At 46.6% G+C, this 18,048-nt stretch overlaps 1 protein-coding gene across 1 annotated transcript in view; it reads right to left on the bottom strand.

Annotated features, from left to right (window-relative positions):
• dag1 (dystroglycan 1) overlaps window positions 1–18,048 on the bottom strand; it is a 55,150-nt gene that overhangs the window by 21,916 nt on the left and 15,186 nt on the right. Inside the window, exon 2 of the mRNA XM_026166564.2 lies at window positions 3,769–4,454. Within this exon, the coding sequence (XP_026022349.2) occupies window positions 3,769–4,176 (408 nt within the window). The 5' untranslated portion in view covers window positions 4,177–4,454. The remainder of the gene's footprint in view (window positions 1–3,768; window positions 4,455–18,048) is intronic.

Here is an 18,048-nt window from a genome sequence, read left to right as displayed (position 1 = left end):
AGACAGAAGAGCTGGAAATTGTGATGGGAAGTGTGAGAGGAAGATGAGTAGAATGATTAAAAAAAAAGAAGGCATGTCAGAAGAAGACGAAGAGGAAGAAAAGGTGAGGCTGAAACGGAAAGCACCGACTCCCAAACTCACGTTAGATTAGAAGGAAAAAGCCAACCACATAAACCAGGGGACTGACCCAGCGGGTTTATTTCAGCTGTCACATGAAATCTGCGTCATATTCCCTTAAACTTCCAGACAGAACGCACGCGGCGCCCGGTTTCTTCAGAGAGCCACATCGAGTTCAGCAAACGGCCTAGATCGCTCATCCGTAAGCTGTAAAAGAACATTAACGCTAATGAAACACTAAACAGAAGCTCCCACCGAGTATGAAATAAACTGCTTGGAACTTCTGCGAATCATTCACATCGCTCCCAAAATTCACCTCTGACATTTTTGTGCCGCATGTGCAGGAAAACATCTTTCCAAAGTCGGATTGTGTGCAAATGTGCCGAGTTTTACTGAGGCGGTTTAAAGTAAATTAGCGTGCCGCTCGTTGCTGGGGGAGCTTGATTGATATGATCTGATGTGACTTGACAGGGGTGGAAGAAAGGAGAGGCTGACGGGGGAAGGATGTGCAGGGCAGAGATCGGACTTAAAAGCAATGGAGATACGAAGGCAGGGGGAGGGGAGGGGGTAAGCAACAGGATATGAAAGGCTGGAAGGTGATAGGGAGAGGAGGGAAGTTTAAAAGTGATAATTAGGGAGAAGAAGAAAGATGGCGAGGGGCGGAGGAACAGCAGGAAGGTGACGAAGAGAAGAATGGACGGCATGAAGGAAATATAAAGATTTACCCCAGAGAGATGAGTGGATGACGAGGAGGGATGGGAAGCTGAGGGCGATGACGTCAAGCGTGAGAGAGGGTGGAGGAGAGAAGGAGATGAAGAAGGAGGCAGGAGGTAAGGAAGATAAATGGAATTAAGGGAACAGAATGAATAACTGGGACAAGAAGAGGAAACAGAAAGAAAAGAGAGAGGAGGGCAACGCTGCACTCAGGTATGAGGCCATATATTATAGAAAATTGGCTATTGTGGAAAATGCGGTGCAATTAAAAAAAGGGCATTTTGCTGTGAATGGCCTCAGAAATGTGGCGCCTCGGGAAAGGTTCTGAGCAACGGCGCACGCGTGCTTCATTTCCCGGACATATTTTTTAGTGATTGTTCTTTAGAGTTCATCTGCAGTTGGCCTATTTGCTCAGCACGAAGCATTTGTAACCAGCACCCACCCAGAGGCGGTCCGTTTTTTGTGTCTGCACATGCTGAAGGTTTGGGGCACTTTATTAAGAGTCTTAGCCATGGACCGGCATCATCAGAAGGGCGTGTGATGGGTCTCAACTCCCCCTGCAAAATGAGCCCAAACATCCAGACAGAGCCATAAAGAGGAAACGTCAGCCGCAAGAAGGCCAAGACGTCCTGCAACAGGTGCTCATGCCGTCACACTGCAGCTTTGACATTCCCCCACTCCCACTCACAGAAGGGATTTGAAACTGTGTTCAACTGTCCAGCTCGCTGAAGAGCAGTCCAGCCATCAGCAGAGTGGTTTTCACCTGTTCTCTCCCCTCCATTTGGGCTGTTGTCTTTTACACGTGAGAAGCAGCAACATCACACTATGTGAGGATCAGATCCTCCTGACACCATCCAGAGTCCACATGTGAAAACAGCCTGAGAGATGCCAAACCCACGAGGGATGATGCTGAAGAATCTCACTCAACAATCAGCACGAATGACCCGCACACCTGCTTTTTATTTATCACTATGTGTTAACAGACCTCTCTGCACTGAATCATATCTGTTATTAACCTCTGTCTCTCTTCCACAGCATGTCTTTAGCCTGTCTTCCTTCTCTCACCCCAACCAATCACAGCAGATGGCCCCGCCCCTCCCTGAGCCTGGTTCTGCCGGAGGTTTCTTCCTGTTCAAAGGGAGTTTTTCCTTCCCACTGTCACCAAAGTGCTGCTCAGGGGCTCATATGATTGTTGGGTTTTTCTCTGTATGTATTATTGTAGGGTCGACCTTACAGTATAAAGCACCTTGAGGCGACTGTTGTTGTGATTTGGCGCCGTATAAATGAAATTGAATTTCATTTCCTTTAAATGACTGAAGCTGATCCACTCCACTGTGTCCACATCACAGTATTGCTTCTTGTGAGGTTTTCCAGTGGAGTCTGATTTACTGCCGAACTACATTTAGTATTGACAGACGAGGTTAAGGCTGCACCTTTCAAAAAAAATCTCCAAAACTTGGAAACTCTGTTAAATCACAACGTAAATGTGTTTATTTCCACGACGCGGTCACTTAAAAACGACAGCATGCCGGCGAAATAAGAGCTGGACTGAAACAGCCTCGTACTCCACTAAAACCTGGACATGGTCTTATTCATCTCATACTTCACTCACAGAAGTCATTCAAATTTGCAGCCTATAACCAGAAACCCTTCAGCAGCTACCCCCCTTTAAATCAGAGTCCCTCTGAGTCTTTGGATTTTTTAGACTCCCCAAAGCTTTTTGGCCTCTGATACTTGCTCTGTGGTGTGTGAGTGATGTTCTCCTGTGAGTGCCGTTTTGCTTGTTTTGCATGTATTCCTCTAGTTTGGACATACTTCTCCTGCTTGTTATTTATTCCCGCTGTCAGTTGGCATGAAGCATCCATGATTTCATGATACATGTGCAATGACAATGAAGCTATTCTATTCTATTCTGAGCTTCTACTTTAAACCTGCCGAACCAATCACAGCCGCAGCGTCACGTTACGCGACTTGTTACGTGACTTGTTACATACAGCACAAGTGCCAAGCCACACATGTGTATTTGTTTGGGAAGCAGCCAGCCGCCGTGCCGCCTGGGTAATGGAGGAAAAGAGTGCGCCGACTAGAGAAAAATCAACCGAGAGCGTGACCGAAGGTTACCGAAGAGAAAACAGATGATGGTTCCAACGCCGGAGAGATTGTCGAACGGAAGAGCCACAGAAGTTCCGTAGTGTGAAGGTATTTCTGCTATTTCAAGTCAAACAGAGTAGCGTTCACTGTAAATTGTGCCGAAAGCAAGTCTGGAAATACAATAAAGCGGTGCAGCTCAGTCTCTGGCTGGAAGCGCTAATTCGTCATTCGGCTTTTGTCAGAATAAAGTAACTGTTAAAACTGTTTGAAAAGCTAAGCTATACAACAAGGAGAGATCGAGAATTTCCTTTTAGTTCTCAGTTTATTTGATATTGACAAAAGTTAGTCAGTTTTGTCTGTTCTTCTGTAAAACAAACTAAGATTTATTTTTAGAATTAATATTTTGTTTCTAAGTGGAATTGACAATTTAGTCTGTTTCGTTTGTTCTATTTTGAAACTTAAACGCTTTAGCGGCTGCCTTTTGTGTAGTTTGCAATATTTGCCTTTATTTATCTGAAAAAGTCTCGTGTTCCTTAAGTACATCTACCCTGTTGAACTTATTATGGGAAATAAATATTTAAATAAAAACAAGCTGCTGATTATTTCACATTTTACTTGTGAGCAACGGCACATTTAAATCTTACAAATATAGTTATTTGGCTGATATCGTGATAGATATGGTTATCGCCTGAAATGAAAAAAACATATCGTGATATGAAAAAATCTCATATCGCCCAGCTCTACCTGAACATAGGATTTTAATAAGCTCATAAGTAAGACCAGAATGTATTTAAAGTGAGACGTCTTGGCGTGTTTGATCAAACGTGGTGCGATTGTGAGATTCACCTTGACGATATCACCCAGGTAGACATCCTCCATCTTGTTTGGCACCTTCATCCGGAAAATCCGACCCACCACCGCTGAAGAGTCGGGGAAGGCTGTGGGCGTAGCTGCGTTTTGCTGATTTGCTGCCGTTTCGCCAACGTCCGCCGCCGCGACGCCCTCTGTCACTTCCTGGAAGTCCTGCAAGAGCGAGGAGTGCATGGAGGCCTCGAGCTCGCCTCTGCCTCCGTCAAACCTCTCGCTTTCTCCGCCCGCTTCTATCAACACCATGCCGCCAAGCACGTCGATGTCCAGCTCCGCAGCCACGGCCACGGTGAGCAGCACGCCCAGCAGCACGACTCTAGTCCTGGGTAGTCTCACGTCGAGGCCGTTGCTCAGCCCGAGCCGGCCCAAACTTTGTTTATCGCGCATTCTTCACCTTTTGTCGAACCGTCACTGATGCAGATAATAAAATAAAAAGGAGGATGTCCGAGTGGGAGGGTGGGGGGCTCAGGGGGAGCATGCACCCCCGACAGACAGAGCAAATCCCTCTTTACAAATCTCCCTCCCTCTCCAGCACCAAGGAAGAATCTTCTCTTTCTTCTGTTCCTCCTCCTCTTCTTCACTCGGCTTTATTCCTGCTCCTCTCCGTCTTTTGTGCTCGCCCCTCAGAGGGTTACGAGTCCCATTGTGCCGAGCACCTTCGAGATCTGTGAGGAAACACAAGAAAGGCACAGTTAGACGAGCAGTTTGAACACAAGGGGCGAAAAACACTCAGCGCAACCCGAACAGGCCGAACTCAAAGCTCACACTCCATCAAAAGTCAATCTCACGACAAGTTCGGCACCTTAAACCGATTTGTGCGACCCAAATCTCATTGCTGATAGAAATCCATCATGGACTGCACGGAGGGTGTAAGGAGGAATAATATTATCAATGCTGGGGAGTAATCTGATTAGTTCTTACAGACACACACACACACTTGAATCACTCATTGCTGAGTTATCCAACGAGTCGAGTCAGGAGTATGAAAGCGCTGAGAGAAAGGAGGGAGAGGAGGCTGAGATGGATAAACCAAGAGGGGGAGGTGAAGGTGATATACGGTGGGACCTTGGATTAGCCAACAATGCCAAACCAGTCAAAGCCTTCTTGGAATTCCTAATGAATGCATGCCTTCTCTATTGTGTGCAGGGTCAGACTGAGTGTGTGTGTAGGTGTGTGTGTGTGTCCATTGTGAGCGTGGAGGGTGAACTCAGAGGTTGTTATTCATACAGCTCTTTCATGGCGGAGAGGATCCCCTCCTGAGCGTGTGTGTGTGTGTGTTTGTGACAACACAAATGATTTCCCCCGAGTGCTTTCATTAGACAGAAAGAGGGCGAGAATGAGAAAGAGGGACCCCCGCCGTGACTCCACTTTGCCCCGTAGCAGATGCCCGCTGGAGAGAGTGAAATCACCGCAGGACTTCCCCGGCAACAACAACACCCGGCCTCCCAGGTAGCTTTTCAACCAGCTCAAAGGACCCTTTGTTGTCGCCGCCTCGCCCTCGGCGTGCATCACCTTTGGACAAAACTTTGTTTTTAATCAGGAGCGCCACGGTGTCGTTCCCCCCGCTGCTCAAGCTTTTCTACAACGAGTCAACATCCGGAGCGAGGGAAGGAAAAATCACTGGAATTTCGACATTTCCTTTGTCAAAGTCGAGTTGCTTTTTCTACTTTTAAATGTTTTCATTTCCACTGAAGCTCCTTGGAATTACTTCTGGTGCGTTAAAGTTTTACTGAGGCTTCTTGAAAGTAGTCCAAGATGGCCACCGTGGATAACCCCCCCCCCTCGCTTTCACATAGGGTCCCTTCAACTGCAGCGCCAGAGGCAACATCCCTCCCGCTTCCTCTTCCTCCTTATTGCTTTTCTGTGCTGTTCAATCTGTCATCGGTTTCTCTTCGTCTGATTGCCTTCGCTGCTTTTGTCTGTTTCAGGATGTTTTTTGTTTTACATTTTGTCCTCACACGCCTTTCTTCATCTCAAACACTTCCTGTCCTCCCTCCAGAGCATTAAGCTACGCCACGCCTTTTCTCACATCTCCAAAACCTTCAAGACCATTTTTCTTCTTCTTCTTTTCCCTCCTGGCGCTCACTCACCTATCAAAAACACAGCCTTTCTATTCATCGCATGACAATGGGGCTGACGATGGCGGGGGAGCGTCGCTGTGAAAGCGCCGGCGAGCTGGATGAAGAGAAGCTGTCAGCGCACAGAAAGAGAGGCACGTAGACACGAAGGGCACAGAGAGAAGTCTTTGACTCTGAGCGGGACAGAAAGCTGCCATTACCTCAACACCTACAACACCGCCCCCCAAACATGCTCCACCCACCTCCCGGCGTTGTAGCACAGGTGGGCAGGAAGGTGGGCAAAGACAGCCAAGAAGGGAAGGAAACGGCAGCTCTTGGTTTCAGCATCTCGGGTTTAAATCTGGATTCAGACTGAGAACCTGGTGCTTCCTGATTGGTCAAAACCATCAAAGAGAAGCCTCCCCTCCACATCATCTATATGTTGGGCAAATTGTTTTATTTACTCCAAATAACCATGTAACTTGAACCAGGGTTCATCGGGGTCGGACCGACTGAACCGGAGATGGTGTCGCTCCAGCGCTTGCTGCGTGCTTTCATAAATCAGAGTTCAACACGAAAGCCTTTCTGTCTTTATGTAAGCTGCTGATTTTCCTGAAAACAGAACAAAGAATCCTGAAGGTGAATTTATTTCCTTGTAAAACCACAGCAGCTGCAGGATGTAAAGAAATGAGGCAACACTGTGCAAAACCAGCCAAACTAATGCAAGCGTAATGACAGCCGGCTGCTGAGGAATGCGGGCGCATCTCTAAGAGGGATGTCAAAGTAAATCCACTTTTAAAAAGCAAACGTGGAACCGACACTACAAGCCCAAAGCCCAGACATTTATCCAGAAACATTTTGGGTTTTTCCTGCAGTCGATGAGGTTTTCGGTGTAATGTTTACCCAACGCACCGACCTGGAGGTCCGGAGACGATGATCAGAATATCAAAGCACAAGTTTTCTGCTTCTTTGGTCGTTTTTAAACTAACTGCAATAAAACAAACACTCATTTACCGAAACATAGCCCGACATCCGGCCCGCCGCTGCTCAGGGGCCAGAATAAGCATCCAGACCTGGCTCCATCTCCCGCTATTATAAATAAACGGCTAACCGGACACTTGCTGCTGCTCTTCTGAGCGGCAGTGACAGTCGTGGGGGCGGGGGTAACAGAGTAAGAGGGTGAGGACTGGTGAGGGGTGGGATGCAGAACTAAAAGCAGAGCGGGAGTGGGACGTTTGAGAGGTCTGGCAGATGATTCATCATCGGTTTGAGAACAAAATGTGAAATGCTGCCAGTAAAGTCTAAACTTGGAGAGCCCGACGTTAATAAAAAGGTGGGTGTCCCTCCCCGCTCTTCTTCCTCACGCGAAGAGCGGGGAGGGACTCCATGGGCAGAGACGGCTTGAGTCTAACCACAAAATATCTGACGTCATCACCTCTTTACGAAGACATGGCTCCTGTGCTGCTCTGTCTGATAAACAGGGACGTCACTGAAACGAGCTGCCTTAAAACTCCTCGTCACTGATTACTGAACGTTTAAGGTCCAGATCAGGGAGAAGCTTTCATCTCTAAGAGGAGGTGGGGTAGTACTTTCAGTACCCAGCACCATTTGTACAACTCGACTCAGATTTAAAGCCTTGCTCTTACTACAGCTGACCTATTAGCTCCAAACAGAGCCTGCAGGTTCTCAGACAATCTGCCTTTGGAAACCAGGTCGGTCGAGTCCGGCGCTTCTTTCACATCAAACTTTTCGAGAAAGCAGTCCTGATTTCACCGGATCTTCACTTCCTGTAACTTTTATCAAAGCTTGTTTTATTTTGAAATTCAGATGAAGCACTTTGGAACGTGGATCTTGGAAAGTGCTTTCAAAATAAAGTCAGTGGCTCCTGTAACCACGGCTACACACACAGATGTGCTATTTTAGTCTTTCAGATTTACTTGAAGCTGTTCTTTGAGGTGTGGAGGGAACCTGGTGAGGATGTTATGTGGATTGCTTGATGCCGTTTGCGTCTCCGGGTCATGGCCCGGCTTTGGCGTGCCCATGGTAACAGCCGGAGGTCTCAAACAGCTTCTCAACAGGGCTGTCTTCTTTATTGGAATCCCGAAGCTTCCGTTTTGCACATTTTACGACATCTATTGTGTTTGAGTTTGTTTTCCCACCAGTGTCGGCGCCAGGATGATCGCAGTGTCATTGCATGTTAAGGTTATGGCTGGGTGGGAGGGTTAGGCAGTATTCAAATAAAAATGAAAGGAAGAACTGAAAACAAGAGCCACTAATTTGTATCAATCTGCTGTAAAAAGATGTGAACCTGCACCGGTTGTCTTCATACGGTCCTCATTAATAAAACCGACTGTGGCTCGTACTTTGAATCGCCTCCAAACATGAAGTCTTAACGTGGAGCAGCGCCTGTTTGAACCTGAGAGGACATTCCTTCATTGGAAATCCTCAGAGCAACCAATGAGCACACAGAAACGCCACACAGGGGCCAATTAGAGGAAAGGCATCCCTCTGTGGCAGCTAATCGGAGAGCCGGGCGTCTTAGCTGCGGTGAAACATTAGCACTTCAGTGGCACTTTAAATTCTTCCCGTCTCTTCCTCATTCTATGTCCATTTGCCTCCCTCCCTCCTTCCCGTCACCTTTCAATCCCCCAAAGTCACAGCTGATGCCTCTATTATTAGCACAGACAGGACGAGAGCAGCGTGATAAACAGAACGAGAGGGAGAGCCTCTAAAAATGGTCACCTTCCTAAGGAAGCTCCCAGACTGACAGGTGACACTGACGCCATTGCGGGACGCAAATATTCCCACCATTCAACGCCCCCCACCTCCCTCCCCCCGCCTCTGCATCCCACTGATACAACAAACCGAGCGGCGGATAGAGCTCCCTCGGGACGAGACTACAGGTTATGTTTGCGCCCAGCGAAACTCGGGATTACGGCGTGGTTTACCTTTACAATGAGATTTGGATATTTAGCACGGAGATTAGGCACATTTCAGCTATTTAAGCGCTTCTTTCATCCAGCCTGATCTGCAGCGTGTAAACAGAGGCAGCTTATTCTTCCGGTGTGAGGATGTAAGGAGTCCACATTGTTCTGTTACAGCGTGGGGGAGAAAGAGAGGGGGACGCGTGTGTCTTTGTGATAATTTAGGCCTCATTATTGGTGACTTATGGATGAGTTTCAAAAGCAGAAGCATCGAGAGCCAAACGGGGACCTCGGTGACTCAACAATCTGCACTTCCTCTAAAATCTGCTGTAAAAAGCATTCAAATTAATCCTCGTTCCCACTCGTAATTACATTTGTAATTAGCTTGGCTCCAACTGGAACAAGAGGAAGAAGCTCCAGCTATAGAATAATAGAAATGCAAATCCACCCTCCGGGCCGCTTCACCATTAGCTGCTGCTAAAGGCGAGCCGATGGGCCATCTGCGAGAACATAAGGCGGCGAGGAGTGCGTCTGTGTGCAGTGCCAACGCTGACCAGCTCGGCCTGAAAACTCTCCCAACAAACCCACAAAACCAACAGAAAGTGTGAGAAAACAAACTTCCACAGCAAGCCTGAAAGACTGCATTCAAAACTCCATCAGCAGGTGGTCGGGGTGGATGACGGGTGTACAAAACACAGCTGCAGAACCAGAGACTCGTAGCTACGTCCAAATCATGAAAAGCAAGAGGCCACCTGAACCCTCAGAATCACCTGAGTATCAATAACATTAGCATCTTTATTTAATTCACGGTATGTCAAAGTTCACACGTATTAATTTATCCAGCATTTTTACAGCCTCGTGACTTTTGAAGTAGTTTCAAACACTTTGATCTAAAGACCAGAGTTTGCTCGGCACAGTTTTGCTCGTGTGCTCGGTGGTGAGCGTCTGCATCACGGGGTCGGTCGATGTTTGAATATGCTCCACCCAGGAGAAGAAACCCACCGGGTTCCCCGGATCTTTGATCCATTTCTCATAATTCACTGGAGAAAACTTCACAAAAGTGCATTGTGGGTAAACCTTCATTAGCATGTAGGAGAAGATCCTGGTACAGCTGTGCTTAACTATCAAAACGCTCACGTACCGTAGTCATAATTTTTTGCATGATATTTTGGACTTGATCGATCCATTCAGGTCCTATACTCAAGTTTTTAAAATCCCTCATACTTTAATGCTAAAGCAAAGAAATAACACAAAAAAAACTATGAAGGTGAAGCTTTGCATGGCTACATTAAAAAAAATTGAAGTTACTGTATGAAACAGTCAGCTGATGGGGAAATTGTTCAGATTTCTATGGAATGACCCGAATGTCAAAGGTCAATGCTGCAAGCTAGAATAGACCTGCATTATTCCAAATGGCCAGCAGGGGGCGACACTGCTGGTTGCAAAAAGCTGTGATTGCATAAAAGTCTATGAGAAAAAGAGCCGAACTTTCCAAGTTTAACAACACTTTCCTGATGAGTTTACTGTCTCAGCTGAGAGCTTTGTATGGTGGTCCTGAGAGGCCAAATGGACTGCAACTTAAGAAAACACCAGAAATAAGAAAAACACCACAAAACACAACAGAAACAGGAAAAACTGATTTCCAAAAGCACAAGGTAAGTGTTTCTAGGGAGGCAATAACCGGACGGAGCAGTTGCAGGAACCAAAGTATGCTTGGTAAGTGTGTTTTAATGTCATGGTTCATGTAATACTGATGACAGATTTTTAGGCTAACAGTCAGGCTAACACACTGACCTCTCATGTTTGGTTTTTTGTTTTTTTTTTGTTTTTTTAGATAGATCCTCCACTTATTTTAAGTGACTCCCAGCGCAATTCAGTTCCTGCATATTTATTAAATATTACCATATTTTGGTTGTGCTTTTGGAAATCATTTTTTTCCTATTTCTGTTTTCTTTTTTCCTGTTTCCGTTGTGTTTTGTGTGCTTTTGCAGTGTTTTTCTTACTGCTGGTGTTTTCTTAAGTTTCAGTCCATTTGACCTCTCAGGGCCACTGTAGTTTTGGGTCTTTTGTTGAAACATGGAAGTCCCACTTAGAGTAAAAGAAAAAACGCTGAGTACAGGCTTCAGTGTTCAGTAAAAAACCCCAAAATTCAGTTTAATGTGCCTGAAGACAAAGAAATGAGAAACATTCGAGTGTCTGCAGCTCTAATCCCACAGAGTTGGTTTCCTTTAAAAATCTTTTATGATGATTTCATTTTTTGTTGTTGTTGTTAAATGAGTTGTGTGTACAGAGTTTAAGAAAACAGATGTTAGAGGTTAAAAAGTACTTAAGAAATGATTATACATGATAAAGCAGCTTTACCAAAGATCCCCCAACTGCTCCACTGAGAGCTGCGAATGAATTAAACGTATTAATTCCACAATAAATAAATAAGTTTGTGTCATGACACAGAGGAGATCAGAGCGGAGCTGTGGGAGTCAGAGCGCCGTTTCAACAAACAAACAAACGGATTTTTAAAAACACTGAATTCTGAGAAATGAGAAGAACAAGCACAAATCCAACCGACAGGAATAACAACTCCCCACGGCAATTTCCGGCCGCTCCTCGGCCACACCGGCTTTGATATGTGAGTCGCTGAATGTCCACGTGTGACAGACAGTTGGAAGCAGATGTGAACCTGCCTCATAAAACAAGAGTTCTGAGAGCGAGCGGGAACAACAGGACAGAAGGACAAGAAAACAGCAGGCGACGGGCGGGGCCAGACGCGAACGCCATCCAACCTGAAGCCAGCGCACTGGGCGCAGATGTCTGCACAGATGTGCATGCATATGTAAAAGAAACTGGAGCCGGTAACATGAAATCGATGTGTCGTTCGTGGGTGTAGTGGAAACTGCGGCTGAAGCAGAATTTACAGCTTCAACAGATTCGTGCCAACGTTCATGTCACGAAGGACGTCGTACAAAAAAACAGCACAGCCGAGGGAGGGGCCGCTTTTCCGGACCTCCCAGGTCTCCACAAACACACCCAGGGAACCTCTGGGGTTACGTGGGCGGGCAACCTGCAGCGTGCGGAGCGCCATTTATTATCTCCAACAACAAGATCCTCCTACATTGACGATAGGCGGTGGATGATCCTGTCGTGGAAAACAAGAGCATCCACCGCCTATCGTCAAAACATCCGCCTTCTGGTCTCATCAGAACAGAAATGAAACCTCAGCGTGACCTTCGCCCGGATGAAAGGACCACGCCGGCTTCCCGGGCTCTGAGAATCGGGTCCATATGATGCAGAGGGCCGACACCGCCCCCCCGCCCATCCCTCCGAGGTCTCAGCGTGCTTCAACTTTGTCAAAATGAGGATTTAATTTGAGGCGAAGCTGGAAATAAATAAATAACTGAGAAGGAACCCAGCGGGAAGAATCCTGGGAATTCTTTTGCGAACGCAGCCAAACACACGTCCACTTTGATTAGAGTCGTGTTTTTGCAACGCCGGAGCATCAGCGCTTTCGCTCGCCCGCTTACAAAGCTCATAGGCTTTGGACGGAGAGAGAGAGAGCGTGTGTGTGATGAGGCCAACGGCTCATAAAGGGAAGATGCGGCAATGCTTTGCACATCTCCGTAAACTAATTATAACATTGCAATGGCTGCAAAATGGAATATGAAAGAATTAACAATCAGTGAGAAAGACGGGCAGAGTAGGAAATATAATCATTGTTAAAGAATGTGTAGGACGAAGAGTAATTACATTTCACTCCCATTACACCTCTGGAGTTGTGTTTCCTCTCTTGTTATCATTCGGCCTGTTTCTGCTGCGATTCTGAAGCAGATCCATCCTGCTGTCCTGATTTCCTGTCATGCCTGCTCCTGCTGGATGTTCACATTTGACACCAACAAAGTTTCTAATAATTAACTTATGAACAGCCTAAAGGTGGATTTGAGCCATTTTCACACATAAACTTGCGTATTTTTCGGGAAACCGTCCGCGTCACGCTGCAGGAAACACTGCATGTGGTTCAGGTGAGGGAGCTACTTGGACAGAGCTCAGCTGGGTCGCTTTGGCAACACGGTCCAGCGTGAAGACCATCGAACATCTGATCAGACGTGTTCACGGCTCAAAGTTCAGCAGTGGCACAAATTTCAGTTTCAGATGTGAAGTGACAGAGTGAACCACAATCAGCAGCTGCATTTCAATGTTTTACGTGTTCGTACGACTTTTACAGACAAATAAATCGAAGAGTCGGGATCACTCCTGCAGATCTCGCCCTCCTGCCTGATGGATGGAGATTCACTGCTGCTGGATCAGAGCTGCGGGGTCATTCCAGTTTGTGGGCTTCTGCTCGCCTCCCTGCTTTTACACGTACCAACTAATCTGGATCTGGAGCGGCACCGACTGCGAAACCTAACTGTGAAAAGACTCAGGACTGCAGTGCAACATGTGATAACAGCTGTGGAGAAGGAAGCTCGACTGATCCACGAGGGGGAAACAAAATCTGATGCAGGTCAGACGGACCAGAAATCCTCGGAGAACATCAGAGAGATTTAATGACAAGCCCCAACGAGCCAGAGGATGAGGATCATTTTAACATCATTAAAGCTAAAACAGGAAATAAAACCTGAATGTTCAGGAGCTCGTGTGTGTGTGTGTGTGTGTGTGTGTGTGTGTGTGTGTTCCTGGTCATGCTGAGACCACCAGCAAAGAGCTGAGATACACCGACAGCTCTGTGTGTGTGAGACAGCTGGCTACTGTTGCTAGCTTGACTGAAAATGACAGCTGGGTAACACAAGACTTTATATATGCCACACACACACACACACACACACACACACACACACACACACACCCTGGCTAATCTGCACTCTTTAATCCGAGGGCGTGCTTCAATCCATGAACTTTCCCTCCCAGGTGCCATCCAGCTCCCTCCAAACGCGCTGGGCTTTCTTTCCCTTCAACAGCTCTGGCACGAGTAAACAAGCCAACGGCGACTATTTTTAGCTTTAAAGTGAGTCAGAGGTTAAAGGAAGCCGTGTGGAAGCTCTCCTTCTTCTTCTTCACTGTTAAACAAACTCCAGGAACAGCCGACTTTAAATACCGCTGCACTACCGTGGACCAGCTGTCTGACCTTCACTCGTCATTCAGAAAAACAATCCACTCAGCTATTTTAGTCGGATGAATAATCGCGTCACTTTACTTTTCTGAGATGAATCACGTTACAGGAGAAGGTTCTGGAACGCGCGCTCACAGATGAAACGGTGCGACTCGCACTCCCAGAAAGAGCTGTTATTTGTCGTACAGTCGTCGGATTAATGCGTCCAAAAGTCTGAGGAAAACTGATTTAAGAAGAGCTGTGAATTATGAATTTAGTGCAACCTTTAGAGGGAGTCATTCATCCAGGGCTGACTGTAAACGTCTCAGGCTGCTCTTCTACAAGAAAACAGAGGCAAACAGCACACGACCCAGCAGGTCTTAATTTGCTCTAATTTGCCAAACGATCTGTTTTTCAGAGGAATCATACAGATTGCACCATTAAAGTAATAACAAACAAACTTTCCTTCTGCACGCAGACTAAACAAAAGCACTCACTGGACGCACTACGCCTCCCGGAGGCGAGGCTTTTACTGCAGAGGGACGACAGCTCTGCAGGTCAGCAACAACAACCTCGTTTTCTTTGGTTTCTACGGATCAGACGTTAAACAGCTGACGTCATCTAACATCTATTTTCAATTCAAATCACAACACCACCACTTTATATTGTAAGGTAGACGCTACGATAATACATACAGAGAAAAACCCATCATATGACCCCCTATGAGCAAGCACTTTGGTGACAGTGGGAAGGAAAAACTCCCTTTTAACAGGAAGAAACCTCCGGCTGAGGGTCAGGATCTGCAGAGAAACGAGGCAACAAACAAAATGATTAAAAAACGTGTGATTGCACTGAAGTTTACTTTGAGAAAGTCAAAGAAATTAATTTGTGATCATTATTAATATTATTAATAAGATCTTCTTGCTCTTATTTTGAAAGTTCAGTGGCTGTCAGCTAGTCAAACCTGGTGACCAGCTAAAGGAGGTATTAACATATTTACCTGTAAACATACTTTAATGCACGAGGCTCTACTTTCTTTCTGGGTTAGTTAAAACGGGTCAGGTACACGGTGGACTCCCAAACTGACGAGCCCTCGGGTGCTTCACGCCTCTGACAGGCTCCATTTAGCTCCGCACTGCAAACACGTCTCCTTCCTCCTCCACAAACATAAAACGGGCCTAATCTGGGTCAGCTGTGAGCAGGTACACGTCTGATGATACAGCTCTCGTTTCCACACACACCGCAGTGACCTTCTTACTGCAGCAGCCATCGCGTTTCCTGTGTGTACGCCGTCGGTTTCCGCTCACACAGCATGTTTGTGTGGTTACCTGCATCAGTGTGCGATGAGTTTGCAGTGATAGGAATCTCCTCCCATCCCCAGCTGATGCAGGTCATCAATTCTCATCTCCGTGCCTGTCCTATCTGGCTTCCACTGCCGAGTTATAAATACACAGGCAGCAGCGCAGACAGCCAGCCTGCTGCATACACACTCATGTAAACCCCCGGGCTGTTCCCCTCCTCTCTCTTTATTTACACAAGTATTATTAGCCAAGCGTGCCGTGCATTGTTACTTACAGAACGAGCTGCACGTTTTTGCACCGAGAGACAATTTAAAAATCTGCTTTTATTACCACACAGACCTGCAAACGCAGGGAAAACATCTGCGTTTGACCAGCGAGCAGAGCGTGTCACTTTATATCAACAGATCTTTGACACGCCTATTATTACTCTTCTGCACTTCCCATAATGACTTAGGGCATGCACAGAGGCAGAATGATGTTTCTGCAGCTTAACTCCTCCCCTTTTCTTTGTCTGTGCGTGGTTACATTATGTTAAATTGGCAACAATAACAGTTTCTGCTAGCAGCTCCTGTTTGCAGACACAGTTGACGCCAGAGTTAAGGTCACTTGGACAGAGTTCTTTGCCAACAGCCACTGACAGGTGAAGGACAAAGCATCGGTTCTCTTGTTGCATTGCAGTACCTTTGTGGGATACACATAAATACCAGGACCATGTTACAGATACCTGCTCAGTAACATCCAAAAATATGAATTTTATTCACCAAAACTGGAGCTCAGATCCTGTTAGTACAGTGATCTCACAGCAGCCATATTATTGGTCAGATGATGTCATCAAAAATGCTCCAACAGCACAAACACAGACCAGAGGTCCAGTTCAGGCGAAGCTAGCAGACCACCTGTGTCACCGTCCACCTGTAGGCCCCTTGATGTGCAAACAAAACATAAGCTGTTAATGATCAGAGTGATGGAGAAGAGCCAACATGCAGATGGCTTACCCAACAGAGCCTCCACCAAAGCTCGTGGGAATGAAGAGCTAAAATTATTACAAGAACTATTTGATTTGACTTGAATGTAAAATCCTCTTTTTCTTATTTTTAAAGCTGCAAGCCAGCTAGCACCAATCCTTCCCATCATGCTTCCCTATGTTCAGGTCACCGTTCGGTGCTCTCCTCAGTGCCATTCAGCTGTTTCAAGTCCAACTGCAGGACAAACTCCAGCTCCACCGTCTTGGACTGCAGTGGACAACATTAGTCCCGGTTCTGCCAAATCGAACCAGAACCTCTAACAGGTGGAGACTTGTTTCTGCTAGGAGAAGTCACCAGCGCTCCCAGCAGCAGTCCAAGATGGTGGAGCTGGAGTTCATCCACTTATTCACAATATTTATTGGGAAACAAAGATAGCAAGCACATTTGTCCAACCACCCAACCCTCCTGCCTCTGCGGCCCAGCGGGTTAGAGCTCGTTCGGTTTCTAGACAACATGAAGGAGGTGGTTTTAATGTTTCAGTCCAAAAACAACAAGAAATCAATCAAAAATCGACTTTTCTGTCAATCAAAGGCAGCAGGTCGGTGATCAATAACATTTATTAATTTGTTCAATCTGCTGGAAGCAGTAACTCACTCCACCAGCCTGCCAGCGTGTTACTGAGTCACTCGCGAGTGCAGCTCGTTGTACTCTCAGCGATACGGCCAGAGCGCCGCTCGCTCGCCTGCTAACTCACATTTCTGCCAGCCGGTAATTTTTTTTTTTTTTTCCCAAAGGACATAATTCACTGCAGCCAGACCGTATCTTCGTCTACCTCCCTTCCCCTCGCTCCCTCCACGGTCACTGCAGACGTCTCGGCTTCGAGGCCCCATTCTTTATCTCTATGATAATAGCGGGCCACGGCTGATAGCCTTACAGCCCGAGCAATGTGACCTCCAACTGGCTGGCAGGGTTTTAAAGGCACCACGGTGTGGATTTTTATTTTTTTGCCAGGTTAAAGATGCCCCCCGTCTACTAAATGTATCTCAGCCCAATGGAGCGAGACGGCCAGCTGATATTTATCACTCCATTTTTGTTTTTCCTCTCAGTGGCGGATGTTACGGACGCTCCGCCGCAGACGGACTTAGGTAAATGTCACGAGGAATCAAACCTGAAATCCCTCTAAACTGTTGCAAATGAAAACATGTGAGAGAACACGGAGTCGCCGACAGCGTGGCTTATTTTTTACCGACGAGAACACGCCATCGGTGCTGATACAGCCGTGACTGCACGCCGCTAACAGGTTAGAGGAGGTGTGAGAGCACAGCTCATCTCTGAAGACGCCCGAAAAGAAAGACGGTCAGAGACTTGCAACACAAAGGCTCAAGACTCAAAACTCGGACGTGCAGGTAAAAACTAAAAAGAGACAATTCAAGGTTGGTAATTTGGTTATTCTGCTCTCCTGTCTCTACTTTGGTCTTTGGATCACATCAACAACTTCGGCCTTTGTGCAGCTTCTGTGTGAAGTGGAAAAAAAGCCTCTTTGATGCTAATCAGTCAATTAAAATGTGATCTTCTCTGCAGACTTTCGGCGTGCTTTGATTTAAGAGCACTGTGCCGCAGAAGGTTCTGTGAAGGTGACGTTGCACTTGTGTTATCAAAAAAGAAAAAGTAATAAGTGCCCACAAACAGGAGAAACTGATAACACTAAAGGGAAGGACGCGGAGAAGGCAGCGCCTGGCACTGACTGAAAGGTTGAAGGCTCGAGCCTGAACATCAGGAGATTTAGATGCTCCGCAGAAAAAAGGAGAAGGCAGAGTTTGTAATGGCAGCAGCTGAAGGCCTGACCGACTGACGTGGAGAAGATGGAATAACAGTAACAATAACACGAAGAAAGAGTCAAAACAAGAAACTCCAAAGAGCCGCAGAGTCTTG

This window comes from Astatotilapia calliptera, chromosome 5, assembly GCF_964374335.1.
Source record: "Astatotilapia calliptera chromosome 5, fAstCal68.1, whole genome shotgun sequence".
NCBI classification, from domain to species: domain Eukaryota; kingdom Metazoa; phylum Chordata; class Actinopteri; order Cichliformes; family Cichlidae; genus Astatotilapia; species Astatotilapia calliptera.
Note: the sequence above shows the minus strand (reverse complement) of the source record. Positions and strands in the feature narration are given on the sequence as shown.